The sequence below is a fragment of the Mytilus californianus genome, unplaced genomic scaffold (assembly GCF_021869535.1).
Source record: "Mytilus californianus isolate M0D057914Y unplaced genomic scaffold, xbMytCali1.0.p SCAF_2, whole genome shotgun sequence".
NCBI classification, from domain to species: Eukaryota; Metazoa; Mollusca; class Bivalvia; order Mytilida; family Mytilidae; genus Mytilus; species Mytilus californianus.
The window spans coordinates 107705086-107726652 of NW_026262668.1; the positions used below are offsets into that span (position 1 = coordinate 107705086).

Genomic DNA, 21567 nt, shown 5'->3' on the forward strand with positions numbered 1-21567 from the left:
TCAAGAAAACTGAATATGCTTTCTTGTTGCAGAGATCACACCTAGTTTGCAGAATGGGAAAGGAAGTGGCAGATGTGTTTCAATTCTGAAAAAAGCAGTCGTTTCAGGGCGACTTCAACTTTACCAGGCGTTTTGCACACTACTAGTACATTGACACACTGTTGAAGCAGAAGATAATGAAACATACCTTGGGGTCACCATTAACAAAGATATTACCTGGACAGAACATATCAACCAAAACATCGGTAAAGCCTCTAAGACACTTGGCTTGTGACGGAGAAATTTGAGCCGCTGCAATCCAGCAAAAAAAAAGCCAAAGGCATACTCAACCCTAATGAGACATACCCTGTAATAAGCTTCTCCCGTAGGGAACCCATACCACATCACCATCACAAGATATATCGAACAAGTACAGAGGCGAACATCTCGCTTTGTTACAACTGACATCAGGAAAAATCTGGCCAGGTTGTGTTGCAAAGTTACTGTACCAACTTCAGTGGTAATCACTACAGCATAGACGATGGAAACAAAATATTTGGCTGTGTTATAAGATTCAACACCAATTGATTGCCATTGATCCAGCCAAGTACTGCATATCTGGTGAGAGAAGAAACGGAGGCAACCAAAAATGTAAACAAATTAGAATGAAGAGAAATGTCTACCTTTTCCTCTACAACAAGATAATTGAACAGTTCACCAGAATATGCAATGGAGTCCGGGTCATCAGCGGACTTTAGGGCCAGAGTACATACCACATCTCGACTAAACAGTAGGGTAACCAGTGTGCATAGTTGTAAATACATACATCACCGATTTTACATTATGGATTTTAACGTTTGGCCAATTGAGTAGCCTCCTGTCTTTTAGACATGTGCCCGAGTCAATTGACATTTGTATATGGAGGAGCCTGGCATCCAATGGTTGTTGTTGATTGCTGTCTGTCGTAACTGTTTGTCATTAAATGTTGTTTGCATAAATCAGGCTGTTATTTTTCTGATTTGAATTCTTTCAAATCTTGTTCGACCATGATAGTTGTCAATATTACCTCTTTATTTTTATACTTCTAATTCTGATTGAAATTCGAAGTAATCTTTTGGAAGTTTTGTCTAAGTTTCAATTTTTAGTAATTGTGCAGTCATGAAATTTGGCCTATATAGGGTGATACCCATATCATTCCGTCATTCTGAAATTAAACATTATTTCTGATTTTTAATATGCAGTTATATGATTTTTAGTACATAAATGTATAATGAATGAGTTTGCACCTTTGTCCAAGTAAGGTTTTGAAAAGTCATAAAAATTGTACTCGACAGGACTTTTTTTGTAATGCATGGAAATTTCGATCTGATTATTGGGTACATTAGTGTTTAATGATGACTGAATGAACCAATTTGCATTTCCTTCCTCTTGACCGATTTTGTGCAGATTGAGGCCCTGGGACTTAAATTTTTCAAGAAAATTGTTCTTGATCGAATTTATTTGTAATGCATACAGATCTGGAGCTCATTTTCAATGCACTATTGTAAAATGATGACTTGCATGTATGACATTTGTGTTTTGTTTCTGCTGACAGGGCTTTTACTGATTAGACTGCAGATGGGGGCAACCTACATTTTTTGTCTTGACTTGTACAGTAATTGGTGTTGATGACGTCAGATCAATGATTTAGCATCTCACAAATTTCATAGACACTTGACTATTTCTGAAGACCATATGCTGACCCCTTGATGTCTATTTATTTTTGCCTCTTTGGGTTGCTGTCTCATTACTTAAACCCCATTTCTTATTTTATAAATAAAAAAAAATCATTTAAAATGATGTGCACAGTTTATTTTACTATTCTTTTTGCATAATGAAGCATTTACAAATAAAGTTAAAATGCAAAAATCACATATATGAACTACACTTTATTTGGATAAAAGGTATGTACATAAAAAATTAGCACTTGACACAATCTAATATGATATAACGATGATCTGCTAACAATAAGAGACGAAAAGTGAGATTTAAATAATCTTTCTGAAAAAAGGATCATTTATTTATCTCAAACTTCAAGCATGCTCCAAGTATCCTCTCATTCAAGTTCTTACCAATGTATTGAACATATTTTAGTAAAAAGAGCTTTCATGATGAGAGTTCTTGAGATATGCTTCAAGCTAACTTTCAGGAAAAAATATATCAAATTTCCAGTTAAAATCATGAATTTCATAAATTAAACTGTATATTATACCAGATATAACTTAAATAGCAACAACACTTTTAAATAATCATTAAATATGTTCTTGATTAGGTAGTGATTTCAAAATAATGATTTTCATAACTTAGTTAACTATGGTTATTCAATTTACTATTTTAATTGTTTGTAGAACTATTTTCATAATATATATTCTGTTTAGTATTTCATATAAATCTGAATATTCAAAGGGGGTATTTCACTTATAATTGGAATATCTTTAATAATATTGAATTCATAATAAGATTATTTTATTTCATTTCATATTATCATTATACACTATGATGCAAGCTTCTCAGCAGTATAGTTTGAAATATTTGTATCATTAATACACTATAACTCTGAATTTTAGTTTTTGATCTAATTTCACCATTAATTTGTGAAGTTTTTTATTGATTATATTTTAGAAATTTATTGAAGCTGGTTACAGACATTTATGCTATTTCTTGTTTAAGATATTTTAAAACCCAAATTCTGAACACATATGAATAATGCAGTAACATTCATGTAAATGATGCTAGTCTTGTCTTAATATAAGATATACCTTTAAAAGATATTATTGATCTTTTGAAATATTATTAGATCTGAGTGATTTGTAAAATAAATGACTCTTAGCTTTTCTTTTGTTCAAACTGTTAGACATTACAATTTTTCAACAAGTCCACATATGAAATAAAACCGACAGATATTGATACATGTAATACATATGACATGAACAACTTCATATAAAACCAATGCTGTACATCCTCTTTACTGCAAAATAGATATGTACTCTATATAAAAATTGTATGAAGAAGTTAAGCAACATAACATGTTTATTGTTTCTTTTGACACCACAAAAACTTTATACCAAGGACCAATCAAAGTTCAAGTATTGACCGACCTCCTAGTAAAAAATGTTTGGTTGAATTGGGAATTTCTGTACTTCTGCCTTCTACAATTATAAGGTCAACATCTTGCTTTTGGTTTAATAAAAAGATAAACAGGCAAATTAAAGGTTTGTATTTACCAGATCTTGTTAAAAATTATTAGGCTATTTTTAGAATCGTATTAGCTAAATTAGAGAAGTCAAAAGACATTGCCACAAGAAAATTCAGACTAGAAATGATTGCACATTAATTACGGTTTCTAAGATTATAACACTACTACTTTAATAAATTTGAACAAAAATATCAGAACAATTTGCATTGTTTGCATTGCATTAGATACAACAGCATCATTGAATAATACAATTGTTTTACAAAAGAAAATATCGTCTCCACAACTGCAAAACAGCTACTGCATTTTTACTGATAAAAAGCATGCTAAAGTTCCTTATATTAATCCTGCTTTGACATGTAAAAATATAAACAATCTGATTTTTGTTCCATATAAATAAAAACTGTCAACACAGAGATATGTCTTGTCTGTTTTGCTGCAATGTCATGTCAAATTACTGTATGAGAATGGATATTCATTTATAATCTGTTTTGTTATTGTCCTGAAATTGCATGAAATATTTGTTACTTAATGTTAAGCAAACAACAATCAATCAATCTATCTAATTCATTAAAAAAGAGAGAAAAAAAAAACCATTTAAACAATGTAAAAAGTCCCTGGCGCATGATTATGGGACTGAGCTTCATGTTATTGTTAATTCTTCTTCATAAATATGCCTAATTAGAAAACTTCACATTTGAACAAAATGACAATTTTAGTTATCGGAACATGAATGGATGGAGGGGTGTAATCCTGTACTTCATGCATAAAATGAGATCCATGGATGCTAATGCCTCTGTCTGTTACATGTCAATTGTTCATTCTGAAACGCAACTTATTAAAAAAGTTGACAGTAGGTGTTGTTCACTATGATTATGCAGAAAAGCAACACCAATATTACACATTATGACTATTATGTTCCATATAAATAAAAGAAAATATCCAATTTGAAGTGCCAAACAGGAGAATTACATAGATGAACATATTGAATAATTATACAGCAAATTTTACCTTTTAATTATATATGATGTACTATATATGTTTATATCAACCAAAATATATAAACCCTGAATTGAAACATAATTTATACATAAAAAATGCTGATGAGCAAATATAAATATTCTCAGTACAACATTATGCACAATGTACTATGAAGAAAAATAAACATATGCAGATGACAGGGTCAATATATGTCCAGCATACTAAAATAACTGTATGAACTCTGAACCAGAACACAAATCATCATTAGAATCCACTGAGTTCTACATATCAATTATATGTTGAACTGGATCCATGTCCGACTGTGAATTCTGGAACCAGACTAAAGTAATGTGGGAATGTGACATTAGTTACAAATCACAATAGAAATATTTACAACAGGTGGGTTAACTTAATGACTATCTGTTTAAAAAAAAGCTTGTAGTGTAAACAAATGGCAATGAATGGATAAAAATTGCAGAAAATAAGTGAACTGAGCATTTAACTTTCTGAATATATATTGTCAACAAGCAGATAAATAACAACAATTAGTACAACAAGGTTTAAAATGTCCTACACTTATTTTACGAACTTAGAACACAACAATAACAATTAAATATTAAAACAACACATCTGTGTAGGATAATACTGTACAATAGTAAGTCTGCCAGATAGTGGGCATCTGAAAGCTGTTAATATCATAAAAGGCATCCGTACTGATCATACGATCACTGAATGAACATCGCATTATAAAAATGATGACATGACTTTGGTAAACTTTGGAAACAGGAAATATTTAGTGTATTGTAGTAAACTTTTCCACTTACAACATATACTTTGCCTATGTATTTAATATACCTATCAAAATGCATTTACCTTGGATTTTTCTGGTGAAAAGATGATAATGCAAATTGATTCAAGTTGCATCTCATATAATAAATGCATTATTCATCCAATACTTACATTAAAATACCACTTTGTTTGTCAATCTAATACAGATAACTTTTTAGATGAAATACCTTTGTGAAATATAATTATCTTTAATATAATTAATAATTGCACAGAGATTAATAGTTTATAGAATGACAATGATAACAACAGCATCATAACCCAAATAACTTATAATAATGGTGTTACAACAATATGTCAAGTTTTCTCAATGTTTCACCATATAACTTATCTGGCTTAACAGCAGGATGAAACAAGTGGTAACACTACTAGTACAATAATGCAACATAAAATTTTCCTAACTCCATCTTCCCACCAGTATAAAAAGTTGGTCTACTAATTCATTATAATCTTATCTTTAAAAAAAAATAGTAAATAAATTTACATATTACAAAACCACCTGCCACACCACAAATATAATATCATACTATGAGAGCCTACATTTTCACAGTCAGTGATCAACTAAATTCATACAACTTACATTAATACAACATCTGCTAGAGATGAATGACCCACTATCAAAGTGTAACCATTTTGGATCTTTGAGATATAGACCTCACCCTAACAATTCAAACATGTCCAAATGTTACAGATCTATGTTATACTACAGAAAACACTGATATACCATACTGGGTTTCTGACTAATGTCAACTCAGTGTGACAGACAGGCCATGTCGAAACTTTGCTGAACTATGTTGTTGCATCTTAGTAATTATTTATCAATGTGTTTCTGAAGGACCAAATTTATTTCAAAACTGAATTGTTCATATCCTCCTAAACCAACTACCCTGTTTATACCATATACCATTAAATAAGTATCTTTGCTAAGACTTTCCACCCAAAACCCCTTATCTGACTACAAATTGCCATTCCATGTGTTATCAGTAGTCATATGAGTCTACATGTTGTCCTATCTGCCTTAGATGCCATGCAATAAAACGCTATAGAAGTTGAAATTTCAATAGGTATCCTCTTCTACTGAACACCGGTAGATTAAAATACAGTTTTACAATCCATAATATATAGAACTACTGAATCTTTTGTGCATATACATTTGCACCATATATAATGCAACATATTATTATCATTTTTGCCTTTTTGATATTTTTTCTTCTTTTCATTGAAAAAAATTACTTTTAAAAATTTATTTAAATTCACAGCAATAACAGTGAAAATCAATAAAATAATAAAAACCAATTTACTAGAAAACCTATCAAAACTGCAACAAATGTTTAGACTTTATAAACATACAATCTTTTCCTAACAAGTAAGGCTTATTTTTCCATTGCATCTTGTTCAGGTCTTTTTCACTTGAAAAATTAATATGAAATAAAAAAATAGGGCATTACTACTATTAACTGATTTACTGTTAACCTCTAATAATTATTTAATATTAGTCATATATGTTACAAGTATACACCAAAGACCAGTTCTGTGTTAACACTACCAAGAACCTTAGAGATACTAAAATGGTAACAAATAAATAATGGCAACTTTTGAAATCATAGCACAGATGATGCATCAGTGTTAAAACAATAATTATTATGAATGATTATCAAAATAAAAAAAGATGAAAACAATAATGTTGTATCAAGTTCAATAGATGCATTATATAGCTAAACAAAATATCAATTCCAATGAAAACTGCATTTGTTTTTTAGACAAGTTCTATAATAGGATTTCTTTCTAAGAATTTAGTTGTATTTATGCTAAATCATGACCACACATCAGTTTTTCATTAAGCTCATAACATTCAAAACTTTTATGCTCATGTTCTATGGGACTTTTAAGATTTTATTTGCTAAATGGTGTTATGACCTTAAATCTTAATACAAGGCTTACTTGTGTCCAAGCAACAAAGAACATTTGATTAAGAATTGGATGCAAGAACAGACATTTATGATGCCCACAGTCTTATCAATGCCCAGTCGCATAATGCTGGTACTATTTTCTTGCAGCAGTATAATTGTAAATTGTGTTAAAAAGTGACTGTGCCATCTTGTTGATAAAGTTTTCAATGTTAAAAGTCGTCCTTGTTTATGGCGACTGAAGCCTGTTAGTTTCCTATATGCTTTCATTTCCCTCATATTGATTTTCTAAAAAAAAAAAACACTTAAAAATGTCAGTCAATATTTCATTATTTTCAATTTTTTTAATAGTTTATACATGTACATGTATATATATATGTATAAAGGTATGATAATGGCCAAAGAGAATTTTATCCAAACATAAATAGATAATTAATTGACTGTTAACAAAAACTTCATACAGTGAAAAGAAAAATAATTTTGATCAATATATTCATTATCTAAAATAAAAAAAGTCATGTCTCATAAAGTGGTTTAACTATTATGAAATATAGTGGAAAATATCATTGTTATTGTGAAACAAAGCAAATACTAAAAATAATGATCTTAGAACTTACAATTAAGTCTTCATAAATTTAAAAACAGCAACATGTGTCCTCTTAATCTATGAAAAATAAATAATTCCTTCAGAAAATGAATTTCTATAAATTCTTTTGCCATTCCTCAAATTTGTTTTAGGCTTTACTTTTTTAATTTAGTCTGGGCTTTTCTTTAGGTATGATAAATAAAATCTGACTAAAGACTAACTTAAATCTTAACTTTTTTTATCAAAGCTCATTTAGCAAATTCAATTTTTTTCTCACAAAAATAAGTTGTATTTATGAGTCTGCTTTTATGGTAAAAAAAGATGTTTGTGGAGACGACAACTTAACATGAGGTAGTACTGTGTCTTCAGGATTTTTTGTTTTAAAAACTGCAACAGTTCCCCCTATAAGTATGCAAAGATCTAATAAATAAAGTAATAACATATCAAAGAAAATAAAATCCTCCGATGGGCACAGCTTGATACGACCGCAGAGGTCAAACCCTGAACAGTTGGGACAATATGGACACTACATTCAAGCTTGATACAGCTCTGAATTTTGATTGGGATTAAATATTTGACACAGCATAGGTTTCTGACACAGAATTAGTGTGGCCAAAGAACTGAAAATTTTGATATTGAACTTTTACCTATTATAGTCCAATATCCAAAATCTAAATACATGGTTAGATTCAGCAAATTAAAGAACCCCAAGAATTCAAGACTATAAATTAATCCCAATTGAAAATGGTCAAGAAATAAGCAATTTATACAAAATATTAAGTATTGTTTTTTGGCCCCTTTTTTCTAAACGGTTAGGGCCATAACCCCCAAAATCAATCTCAATCTTTCTTTTATGGTATTGTACAATATCAGAGAGATCCATAGACTTATACTGAAGCTATTGTTTGGAAACATGAAAATCCTAGTTTTTTGGCCCCTAATTCCTAAATGGTTAGGCCATAACCCCCAAAATCAATCCCAACCTACCTGTTGAGATATGGAACCTTGTGGTACAATTTCATAGAGATCCATACACTTATACACAAGTTATTGTCCTGAAACAAGAAAAATGCTTGTTTTTGGCCCCCAATTCCTAAACAATTAGGACAATAACCCCAAAATCAGTCCCAACCTTCCTGTTATGGTATGGAACCTTGTGGTACAATTTCATTAAGATCCATACACTTAAACTTAAGTTATTGCCTTAAAACCAAATGTCTTTGGACAAGGACAATGACGGAGACAACGTCATAATACCATTAGATGACTGCAAAGATTTTGTGGTCTATAAAAATAAAATAATTTATCAAAAATGTATAAAATCTAAATCAAGATAAGAGGTTCGTGTGAGCCTGTATTGCCTACCTTGCCTAATGATGTCAAATCAAAAGGATTTATTGTACAAGATCTCAAAGTCATTATTCCTAAAAAAATTAAATCTGTTTTACCTTGTTGTTTCAGTCTTTAAAATTTTGTTTCTTACAACAGTGTATAATGGGTGTATCTATGTGCCCCAAAACAGCCATGCATTAATCTTGTTAGTAAGAAATCTTTGATCTTGATACAGGCTGTGCTAATCTTGGTGAAAGTGGAACATGGTAAGAGATTTAAATAAATGGGGAATGTGTCCATGGGACACAGATGATGCCCCCACTTGCATATCTAATAAAGTTATAAAGGGATATAACTGAAGAACGGTCAAAGTGACGCTACCCTAATTTGTACTTGATCTGAGTTTTGTGGTAATAAGTATTGTGTATAAGTTTCATAACATTTGGTTGAGGCAAACTAAAGTTAGAAAACGGAAACGAAAAAAAATCAGCAATTTTTATGCTTATATAAAGGGGCTTAAATTAAGAACAGTAAAAGTGACGCCACCCAATTTCAAACTTGATCTGTATTATGTGGTAATAAGCATTGTGTATAGGTGTCATAATATTTGGTTGAGGCAAACTAAAGTCAGAGAACAGAAAGGAAAAATTCAGCAATTTTTATGTTTATAAAGGGCATAACTCAAGAATAGTACAAGTGACGCTACCCATTTTCAAACTTGATCTGTGTTTTGTGGTAATAAGCATTGTGTATAAGTTTCATAACATTTGGTTAAGGCAAACTAAAGTTAGAGAATGGAAACCAGCTTTGGGACGTTCGTACATACGGACGTACAGATGGACAAGGGTAAAACTTAATAGTCCCTCCGCTGCGGCGGGGGCATAAAAATACACTTCTTATTATTTGTGCCAATTTATGTTTCAAATGAAACAGAAATTTTAGAGGAAAAATTCTAAATGTTAATACATGATGGTCACAAATTAAAGTTTATAACTCATACTGGCTCTATTAACTAGGTGAACCATAATAGACTTGTGTGACCACGTGTTTCACTTAATCGTATCAAACATTTTAGGATTCTTTTTTTCAAATTCTTTACCCATTTTGTTTTAAAGAATAAATAATTTACTAAAAGAGTAATGCTGAAAGTAAATAAGCATTAAGGCAACATGCAACAGTATACATCATGATACAAAATATTTTCTTTACATTCTTTTAAATAATAAAAGACAATGCTTCATAAATTAAATGACATTAGTGCTTCAAATGACTGAACTGAAGATATTTACAATGTTGCAATCTCATTATCATTATATACAAAATTTGTCGTTGGATATTCTACAATCAAAACATGGGATTTTCTCCAGCTGGAATTATATAAACCTGACGTTCAGACTCTTATTAGTTATGATGTTATGGAGTCATTGACAAGGTTTTTCACAACCTTTGTTTAGGCACTGAGTATCATTTATCATGATGATTACAGGCTGATGATTGGTCGGTGGGTAAACAGTCATCAACTGATGCCTTTGAAGTTGTATTTCTTGACAAAAGTTTCAAAGCTTTTTTGCCATCATGATGATTGGCTATATGATTAGAGGAAGCTGTATCATTACTATCAGCTTCAGCTTCTTCGCTTACTTCTTCTTCTGTAGAGCTCCGTATATCTGTGATTTCCTGTAAATAAAAATAATAATCAGAATAAAAATATAAACTATCTGCTCATATCTATAACTAGCTTGACTAAATTGGTCTATATCATATTAAGAGCATCTTCTGAAATGGTCAGATTGTCAATTTGTCAGATCTAAACCACTGAACACTGTAAACAGCAGAATACAATAATGGTAAAGTGCAAATGATGACAAATAAATATGACATCTTTCAAGTAACTGTTCTTAGAAGAGTAGATTGTTAAGGACAGACAACAGAGACTGTTACAGTGTGGTGGGGGACACAAATCATTCCTTTAAATCATCTAGTCATAATGAGAAATGTCTGGACAACTTTGGGATTTGGAATAACAAAGTGACATTTATATCACAAGAGTTCACCCTATGCTTGTCACGCCTGCTTTAAGGATCATGATTGAATTTATATTAGCGTCTTTAAGATAAAGGTTTTACTACAAGTATCACATAAACTGAATTTATAAATGATATATGTAAATGAGGTCAAGGTCAGATAAAACCTACCACACTAACATGTACTCTTTACAATCATTCCATACACCAAATAAAGTTGACTAAATGCTTAAAAGTATTTGAGAAAATTACTTAACAAAAAAATATAAGGTTGACCTTCCTAAAAATTATGAACCCTACCAGATGGACATTAACACTTTACAAACATTCTATATACCAATTATAGTTGACCTATTGCAACTCAAGTTTTTGTGGTTAGGTCTTTTTCTCAGATACCATACAGGTACAGATGCAATTACAGTTGACCTATTGCATCTGTACCTGTATGGTAATTATAGTTGACCTATTGCATCTGTACCTGTATGGTAATTATAGTTGACCTATTGCATCTGTACCTGTATGGTAATTATAGTTGACCTATTGCATCTGTACCTGTATGGTAATTATAGTTGACCTATTGCATCTGTACCTGTATGGTAATTATAGTTGACCTATTGCATCTGTACCTGTATGGTATCTGAGAAAAGGACCTAACCACAAAAACTGGAGTTGGCTATGGAACCATGCATACGAGGTCAAGGTCAGATGAACATTGCTAGAAGTGCATGTGCACCTTACAATTATTCTATATGCCAAATACTGTTGTCATTTTGCAGTATCTGAGATATGGACCTAACCATAAAAACTTAATGTTGACCAATGAACCATGAAAATGAGGACAATATCATATAAACCCAGCTAGATGGACATGTACACCTTACAATCTTACTAAAACAACTACAAAAACATAATGTTGATCACTGATCCATCATATGAAGCTGAGGTCAAGAGAACCCTGTCTAACATGTAGACCTTGCAAGGATATGGTTATCCTATTACTCATAACAAGTAAGAAATTCAGTGGATCCTGAAAATTAGGTTAAGGATGTGTGAGTGCTTACAATGCAATGTTCAAATTAATTGACATTTCAAAGAGACATGATTCATGGAAAAACATTAACTATGCAATTTTTGATAAAATTTATATTTCCAAGGGTCAAAACTCCTTGAAAAATAGGTTATCGGCACAGATTTTCTAAAGGGGCCTCAGTGGCCAAGTGGTCTAAGTAGTTCACCTACTGTATCACTATCCTGTCAACACTGAGGCTTTGAGTTCAAATCCTTGTCGACTTTAATCTTAATTGACTATATTATAGGATTGTCCTTATTCCTGCTGAAGGTCAGTTGATATCTCCGGGTCCTTCCACAAATGAAAACTTAGAGCCAGGAAACAGCCGAAAAATTTGGCAAGAATTGTACACGAAATTTTGTTTACAAGACCAGACAGACAGAAAGATCTCTGGTATTTTTATGTCCCCCTACACCTCATCCAGGGGGAAAATGAAATCTTTACAGGAAATATTGCATTATTGTGCAACCACCTGTCAGTGATGTGCTAACAGATCATGGATATCAGATTTTTTTCATACAAACCAGTGTAAATGCATAGAGAAAAGCATCCAAGGTCAGTTTTTGGAGGCACTGAAAAAAGTCTAGCCAACTAATGGTGGATTGATGAACATTAGAATACAACTACATGCCTTGGTTATTTAGCAGCAGAAGCATAGAGGAAGTCAAGATAGGAACACTATTCATGAAGTTTCTGTCAAAAGGCCAATGTTCCATAACAAGTAGGTTAATTGGAGTGAAAATCAATTCAAGCTGTAATACCTAGCTATCCATATAAAAAAATTGAGACTATATAATTCCCTGTTTTGTCGTTGGAAGGAATTCATGCAAATACAAACTAAAACAAACCTAACTTAAGCTATCACTAAAATTTTCTATGTTAATTGCAATGTTAAATTAAACAATACCATGCTTGGACCTGCATATCTGCATACAATTGATTGAGGTAACATGTATACTGAAGCATAAATGATCATTTCCTTTCACTGAAGGCAAGAAATCTTTGATGAAAAATTTGAATGAGCACTGTAAAATTTACAGCTATCAGTAAACAGGAGGAGTTTGCACGGCAGATTTTATATTTGCTTACTGTATACCCTATAACTCAACAAAATTAAGCTGGAGACATATATAAAATCATTCCCTTGCACAGAAGCCAAGAAAACTTTGACCAAAAAGTTTTCTACACAAGATCTTTCAGATGGATGGAATGACAGACTGAGTGGAGCAGTTTCTAGACCTGCTTTTGCCATTGGTAACGCAGGTCAAAATGCCATAACCTTTTTAAAACCTCATTAAAAATTATGAACAAGGGATTCATATTAATTTTGGTCAAATGTTTCATCCTATCTAAACTTATATAATATTTACAACTACATACACTTATTAGGCAATAATATTGTTATGTTATTTGTTTTTAGGCTTTTGGTCTTGGCATGCCTGAGGAAGGTTTACGTTAAAAAAATTCTGACTGTGTCAAAGTTGGAGGTGATATAACCGAATTAACTAGACATCATTGAGATGGGATGCCATCTTTGTGGGCCCCGCTGTGAATAAGGTGTGGTAAAAAATTTGTATCTTTACCATAGGACATGGGGTTGTCAACTGAAACCAAAGTTTTTGACCTTGACCTTTGACCTAGGAAGTTGTACATACATTATGACACACCCTCTGGTGTTGGTTAATATACATGTCAAGTATAAACTTTGATTTCATTACGGTTCTCAAGATATAGAGCGGACACAATCTTTACCATAGGACATGGGGTTGTCAACTGAAACCAAAGTTTTTGACCTTGACCTTTGACCTAGGAAGTTGTACATACATTATGACACACCCTCTGGTGTTGGTTAATATACATGTCAAGTATAAACTTTGAAATCATAACGGTTCTCAAGATATAGAGCGGACAAGATCTTTACCGTAGGACATGGGGTTGTCAACTGAAACCAAAGTTTTTGATCTTGACCTTTGACCTAGGAAGTTGTACAAACATTATGACACACCCTCTGGTGTTGGTTAATATACATGTCAAGTATAAAGTATGAAATTATAACATTTCTCTAGAGCGGACACACCTTGTTACAGACGGACGGACAGACTGTTCACAATAGGGTGACCTGCCATTAGGTGGGGCCTTAATAAGCTGAAATTTTACACTGAAATTTGAACATTACTGGTTATTAAAGATTTCCCTTTTTTTGGCTATTCTAAAGTTGAGGTTATACCAACAAAAAAAAATGCTCTCCACCTGGAGCAGCTGGATACGACTGCAGAGGTCGGACTCTTAACAGTTGGGGCAAGTACAAACACAATATTCAAGCTTGATACAGCTCTGAATTTGAATAGTGATTAAAATTTAAAGATTTGACACATTGTTGTTTTCTGATACAGAATAAATGTGGTCAGATAACTTAAAAATTTGAAATGGGACATTTAATCTACAATATCCAAAATCTAATTCCATGGTTATTTTCAGCATATAAAAAAAAAACCATGAATTCAAACAAAGTTTAATTTTGGACCCTTTGGTCAGCAATATGGACGAATTTGAAAAAAGGGCCCACATTAAAAATCCAAATGCACAGTTAGATTCTGCATATCATAGAACCACCAGAATTCAGTTTTTGATGAAATCAAACAAAGTCTAATTTTGGACCCTTTGGACCTCAATGTAGACCTATTTAAAAATGTCCAAATATCCAATATAGTAGTACATGGTTAAAACCTCAAACAATTCAAGACTTTAAATTAATCCTCATTGAAATTGGTTAAAAGATTTGTATTTATTTTCAATTGAAGATTTCTTTCTGTTGTGCAATACTTTGCTGTTGCACAATACTTAGTAAATCTGTTTACAAATAAATATAATAATACTTGTTTGGTGTGTATCTCCTACCATATCAGTATTTGTTGTTTCTTTATATAGATCAGAAATAATTTATGTTAGAACCAGCTTAGACAGTATTAGAAAAGTCTTGTTTTTGGTCCCTATTTGGCCTCTAGTTTCTTAACGATTAAAGCCACAACCCACAAAATCTTCCCAAACCGTCTGTGTGTGGTATGGAACCTTGTGGTACAATTTCATAGAGATCCATTCACTTATACTAAAGTTATTGTCTGGAAACCAAATGTCTTCGGATGACGACGACATGATAGCAATATATGATCGCAAATTTTTTGCGGTTGTATAAAAACCATATGGTTTACAATCCATGACATAATAATAAAGGCATTGTTGTAAAAAAAATCATAGATATATGCAAATACCAACTTAACAATTTACCATGATGTTTTTCTATATGAACAACACCACTCATGTCAAAATCTATTTTGTATTAATTAACATGCATGCTAGTGGCCGTCTTAAAGTTGCAGTGAGGTGAGAGTTTTTTTGCTCTGTGTTGAAGGCCTCCCTGTGACTTTGAGATGAAGAACAGCAATAAAAGTGCTGTTCCTTTGCTTTTTGTGTGTTTTTTGCTGTGCATGTACTGATTTTGTGTCATGGATGGATATTCCATATCTTTTGTTTTTCTATCAATATTTCTGACTCACAAATATGTGTCAAAATATGCATTTTTTGTTTAATTTGAAGAAAATCAAATGTATGCTAATTTTCTGCCTCAAAATTTTCGTCAACTTTCATAATATTTTATATTCCTTATGATTCAAACTTTCCACATACTTATCAATGATCCTTACGCAAAAAATCTACTCATATGGTAAAAATTATCATTTGGTCAATAAGCCCCTTAGCACACCTCTTTAGAAAGTTAAAGGGTCATAATTAGTAAAAAAAAAAAATCAGTTGAAACAAAACTCATGTACGGTATTAGATTTGTTAATATTCAATACACTAAAACATATAAAACACCAGCACAATATCCACAAGAATGTATCACTCACCTGGCATTATTGAATACAAAAGATACAATGCAACAATAAAATATGTGTTACATCAAAACTGTTGTAAGAGAACGGAAACCAATTTCGGGACATACGGACATATGGACAAAGGTAAACTCAATGCCCCTCCAGTACGGCGGGGGCATAAAAATAGGTTTGAATTGAAATTTAGGCACAAAAATCCCTGCAAGGAGTTAAATTGACATTTCATTTATATTGACTTATTTGTAGATCTTGTGTTACTCATCATATTTTGTGGTTCAAAGTTTCAGTCTATTTATTATTTTTTCAGATACAGTCTTGGGTAAAAACACTAAAATTGGTCAAAAATCACCAATTGAGCAATAACTCCTGTAATTATAAGTTGACTGAAGACTTGGGTCATTAGACTTATAATGGTAGGTCTTATCTTCCTTATTATTTTTGCAATTTAAATTTTCTCTCTGTCTTCTATAGCCTGCACCAAATAACCAAAATACTGTTATCACAGAGATTATAATATAATGTCTTGCTTTTTTGTAATTTTGATTATGTAAATGTTGAAATTAAAATGGTAATACTTAACAAGTTATGCTAATATTCACAGTCAATGAACCATGACTGAGGTACATGGCTAAACCATCTCCATGTAAATGAGATGCGCCAATGCTAATACAACTGCATACCAAATATCATTGACTTATTATAAGTTGTTCCCTTTAAACAAACCTAAACACAAACATTAACTTGTAAACTATGTAAATGTTTCAAAGTCAATGAACCATGAAGATGGGTGGAGCTATATAATCTCCATGAAAACGATACTTACAAATGCTAATAAATTTGCATACCAAATATCATTGACTTAACATTAGCAGTTCATCTTAAACTGATCTTATCACAAACTAATAGTAATACATGTAAACTAAGCAAAAGTTTCAAAGTCAATAGGCCATGACTGAGGGGATGGGGCCAAATATTCTCCATTGAAATGAGATGTGCTAATGCTTATACAACTGAGTACCAATTAACATTGGCCTACCACTAATGGTTCCCCTTGAACTGACCTAATCACAAACTAATACATGTTAACTAAGCAAAATTATGAAAGTCAATAGACCATGACTAAGGTGGCTGAGCCAAATAATCTCCATGGAAATGAGATATGCCAATGCTTATACAACTGCATACCAAATATCATTGACCTACCACTAATGGTTCCCCATAAACTGACCTAATCACAAACTAATACATGTAAGCTAAGCAAAAGTTTCAAAGTCAATAGGCCATGACTGAGGGGATGGAGCCAAATATCCCATTGAAATGAGATGTGCTAATGCTTATACAACTGAGTACCAATTAACATTGGCCTACCACTAATGGTTCCCTTTGAACTGACCTAATCACAAACTAATACATGTTACCTAAGCAAATAATCTCCATGGAAATGAGATGTGCCAATGCTAATACAACTGTATACCAAATATGATTGACCGACAACTTGTGGTTCACCACAAACTAGACCTAATCACAAACTAATACATTGTTGAGGCTGCCAACGCCGTGGACGCCGGAAACAGCATACCTATGTCTCGCTTTTTGACTCTGGGCTGACTAGTCTTTGCTCTCAAAAACTCATAAATGCCATATGATTATATAGCAGAGAAGTAGCAAATACCAATTTTCAAAGCTTAAGTTGGACTCAGTCAGAGATTTAAACCACAACCTCCCTCACTGGAAGTATGCACTCTCTTCTAAGAAACCCTCATTTGGAGTTAATCATTTTTCGATATAGTTGTTTAAATATAAAAATAAGGAAATGTGGTATGATTGCTATTGAGATAACTATCCACCAACTTTCAAATGAAGTGGATGTAAGCATGTAAATGTCCAGTAGCATTGAACTCTATGGGATATCATTGTCAACTTCTTTCAATGAAACTACTGTTGTAAATCTTGGATAAAAACATGGCCATTTTTTCTAAATTATTCTTGATCACATTTTCATTAACTGAGTTGACTGAAAAGACATTACTAATTACAATATGTCTGTTGTGAACTATTTAAAAGATCTCTGAAACCAAAAGACATATTGGAACCAAAGCCACAATCATAAAACTATTGTCAATGATACATCTGACCATCTAATAATATAACAAGAGTGCACACGCTGAAATGTCTCGCCTTTTTTACTAATCATTGATATTATGTTGATAGTCCTAAATATAAAGCTTTATTACAACTGTCACATAAACTTAACATTAACCAAGTAAACTAAACATTGACCAATGAACCATGAAAATGAGGTCAAGGTCAGATGAACCATGCTAGGCAGGTATGTACAGCTAACAATTCTTCCATTCAACAAATATAGTTGACCTATTGCTTATAGTTTAAGAGAAACAGACCAAAACACAAAAACTTAACACTGAGCAATGCAATGAACCTTGAAAATGAGGTCAAGGTCAAATAAAACATGCGTGACTGACATATAGATCATAAAATATTTCCATACACCAAATATAGTTGAACTATTGCATATAGTATTAGAAAAAAAGACCAAAACTCAAAAAACTTAACTTTGACCACTGAGCCATGAAAATGAGTTCAAGGTCAGATGACACCTGCCAGCTAGACATGTACACCTTACAATCATTCCATACACCAAATATAGTAGACCTATTGCATACAGTATAAGAAAAACAGACCAAAACACAAAAACTTAACTATAACCACTGAACCATGAAAATGAGGTCAAGGTCAGATGACACCTGCCAGTTTGACATGTACACCTTACAGTCCTTCCATACACCGAATATACTAGACCTATTGCTTATAGTATCTGAGATATGGACTTGACCACCAAAACTTAACCTTGTTCACTGATCCATGAAATGAGGTTGAGGTCAAGTGAAAACTGTCTGACGGGCATGAGGACCTTGGAAGGTAAGCACATACCAAATATAGTTATCCTATTACTTATAATAAGAGAGAATTTAACATTACAAAAAATTATAACTTTTTTTTCAAGTAGTCACTGAACCATGAAAATGAGGTCAAGGACATTGGACATGTGACTGACGGAAACTTCGTAACATGAGGCATCTATATACAAAGTATGAAGGATCCAGGTATTCTACCTTCTAAAATATAAAGCTTTTAAGAAGTTAGCTAACGCCACCGCCGCCGGATCACTATCCCTAATCCCTATATGTCGAGCTTTCTGCGACAAAAGTCGCAGGCTCGACAAAAATAAGGAGATGTGCTATGTCATATCCCCCAAAGTTCAAATGAAGTGGATGTAAGACTGCTATTACCAAAAATATGACATATTGACTGTAGAATGTTATGTCAAGATGTAAAAGTGATCACCACCTCAGTAATAAAATCATTACTCGTACCAACATTACTAATCTTAATGCTATCTGATCAACAAATTTAAAACAAATCTTTGTTGAGGAGAATCCATCCATCAATCGCATATATAAAAAAAAATGGACTATTGTTCAATCAGAGATAATGGAGGAATAAAAAGACCATCTTAACATTTTTCCTGGGCAAAGTATAGTTCATCTTATAGTTCATTTTGGCTAAGTAATTTCAGATGTCAAAATGAAAATGTTAAAAGTTAACGTTAACTTAAGTTAGAAATTCTCTAAATAAATATTTGTAGTAACAACAAAAAACTCTAAAGACAACTTTTGTAATTTGAAATAGCCATGGGTTAAAATATATATAGTGGCATAAATATCCATTTTTATTAGCATCCAAATTAAGGTTAACCATTACAAATCTGAGATATCTAGGTAATAAAATGCTTCGCTGAGCACAGCCAGATACGACAGCAGAGGTTTAACCTTGAACAGTTGGGGCAAGTTTGGATACAATATTCAAGCTTGATACTGTCTGAATTTGGATTTTGATCAAATTTTTGACATAATATAGGTTTCTGACACAAAATAAATGTGGTCAAAGATCTTAAAAATTGGAAATGGGACATTTAATTTACCTAGAATTGTCTGATATCCAAAATCTAACAACATGGTTAGATTCAGCATATAAAAAAAACACCAAAAATTTAATTTTAGTTGAAATCAAACAAAATTTAATTTTTTACCCTTCAAACCTTAATATGGACTAATTTGAAGACAGGGCCCAAAATAAAAAAATCTAAATGCACAATAAGATTCAGCATATCATACAGCCGCAATAATTCAGTTTTTGATGAATTCAAACAAAGTTTAATTTTGGACCCTTTTGACCTCACTGCAGACCAATTTAAAAATGGGGCCTAATATCCAAAAAAGTAATACAAGGTTAGAACTCCCAAAAATTAAAGACTTAAAATTAATCCCATTGAAATTGGTTAAAAGATTTGTATTTATTCTCAATTGAAGATTTCTTGCTATTGCGCAATACTGTGCAATTTAAGATTTCTTGCTATTGTGCAATACTGTGCTATTGCGCAATACTGTGCAATTGCAGATTTCTTGCTATTGCGCAATACTGTGTTCAGGGATGGGCACGATTACTGACAAATGTAATCGATTAATAATCGATTACATGAAGGTATTTTGTGCAATCGATTAATAATCGATTACTCAGATTTTTGTATGTAATCGATTGCAATCGATTACTTTATCAAAAGTAATTACATTACTTTTCGATTACTGTCAATTATATGCTTCAAAATTAAAAAAAAAAATAAAGTAAGTTAAACACTATTATGTTGATCAACGTTTGTATAGTAGATATCTAGAACTTTACCAAAAAAACAGCATTTAAATCATTGTTTCCAAATTATAAGTTGACAGTTGTTATCTAGATGGAATCTCTTACTGAGGATCAGAATTATTAAAAAAATCTTGAAATTTGACTTTCAACATGAATTAGAGATGACATTGCATTCCATCAATCACTTATATATATGTTTAAGGTTTTTTTCAATAATTTTACTTTCATACTGACTTAAGTTAGCTTTTTTGTTTTTATTCATTTAAAGCAGGTATATTTAAGCATAGTTATTTACAATGTTGGAAGTTTTCTCTGAAGAAAATATAAAAAAGTAGAATTATTAATTAGTTCAGCTAATTTTAAGGATCAAAATTTATAATTATAATGACAGACATGATTTAATCCTTTTGTTGGAAAACCACCTTAATTATAGGTTATAAAACTGCCAATGGAGTACAATTTATTACCTGGGGCAAAATAATGTAAATCTCCATCTTAATTAGACAAACAGTAATTGAAATAAAAACAAAGTGTGTGTCTTATATAGTGATTAGAAGACTTTGATCATCTGATAAGTAAAGACAAGAAGTTTGTTAAGATTTTTTTATTCTATAATAAAATTATAAACAGTATATATTTATAGTGTCAACGAGGGATACATGTATCTTTTTCTGAAAAAAATTTCAATGCATAGGCATTGGTCATGTTGGTTCATTGTTAAAAGGATTTTGTGTACTTATTTTTTATATACATGTATATCATAACATTATAAGAAATCAACTGTTTATCTTTTCTAAGCTTAAATCTTATTGAAAATTATGCTTTTAGGAAATTTAATACAAATAAGCTTACTACTTTAAGGAAGTACAGAACTTAACTTAAGACACATTCCTTATTTCAAATCTATTTTCTTATTTTGATATAAAAGGTGTTGACTTATTGACAAGCACATTTTGCTTCAAAAGCTAGATATAAAGTAAATTATGGTAGGGG

General features: G+C 31.8%; 1 protein-coding gene across 1 annotated transcript in view; it reads right to left on the minus strand.

Moving 5' to 3' along the window:
• Positions 1–4211: 4211 nt before the first annotated feature.
• LOC127730687 (ceramide synthase 6-like) overlaps positions 4212–21567 on the minus strand; it is a 90546-nt gene continuing 73190 nt past the window's right edge. Inside the window, exon 10 of the mRNA XM_052239211.1 lies at positions 4212–10540. Coding sequence (XP_052095171.1) covers positions 10328–10540 — 213 coding nt within the window. The 3' untranslated portion in view covers positions 4212–10327. The remainder of the gene's footprint in view (positions 10541–21567) is intronic.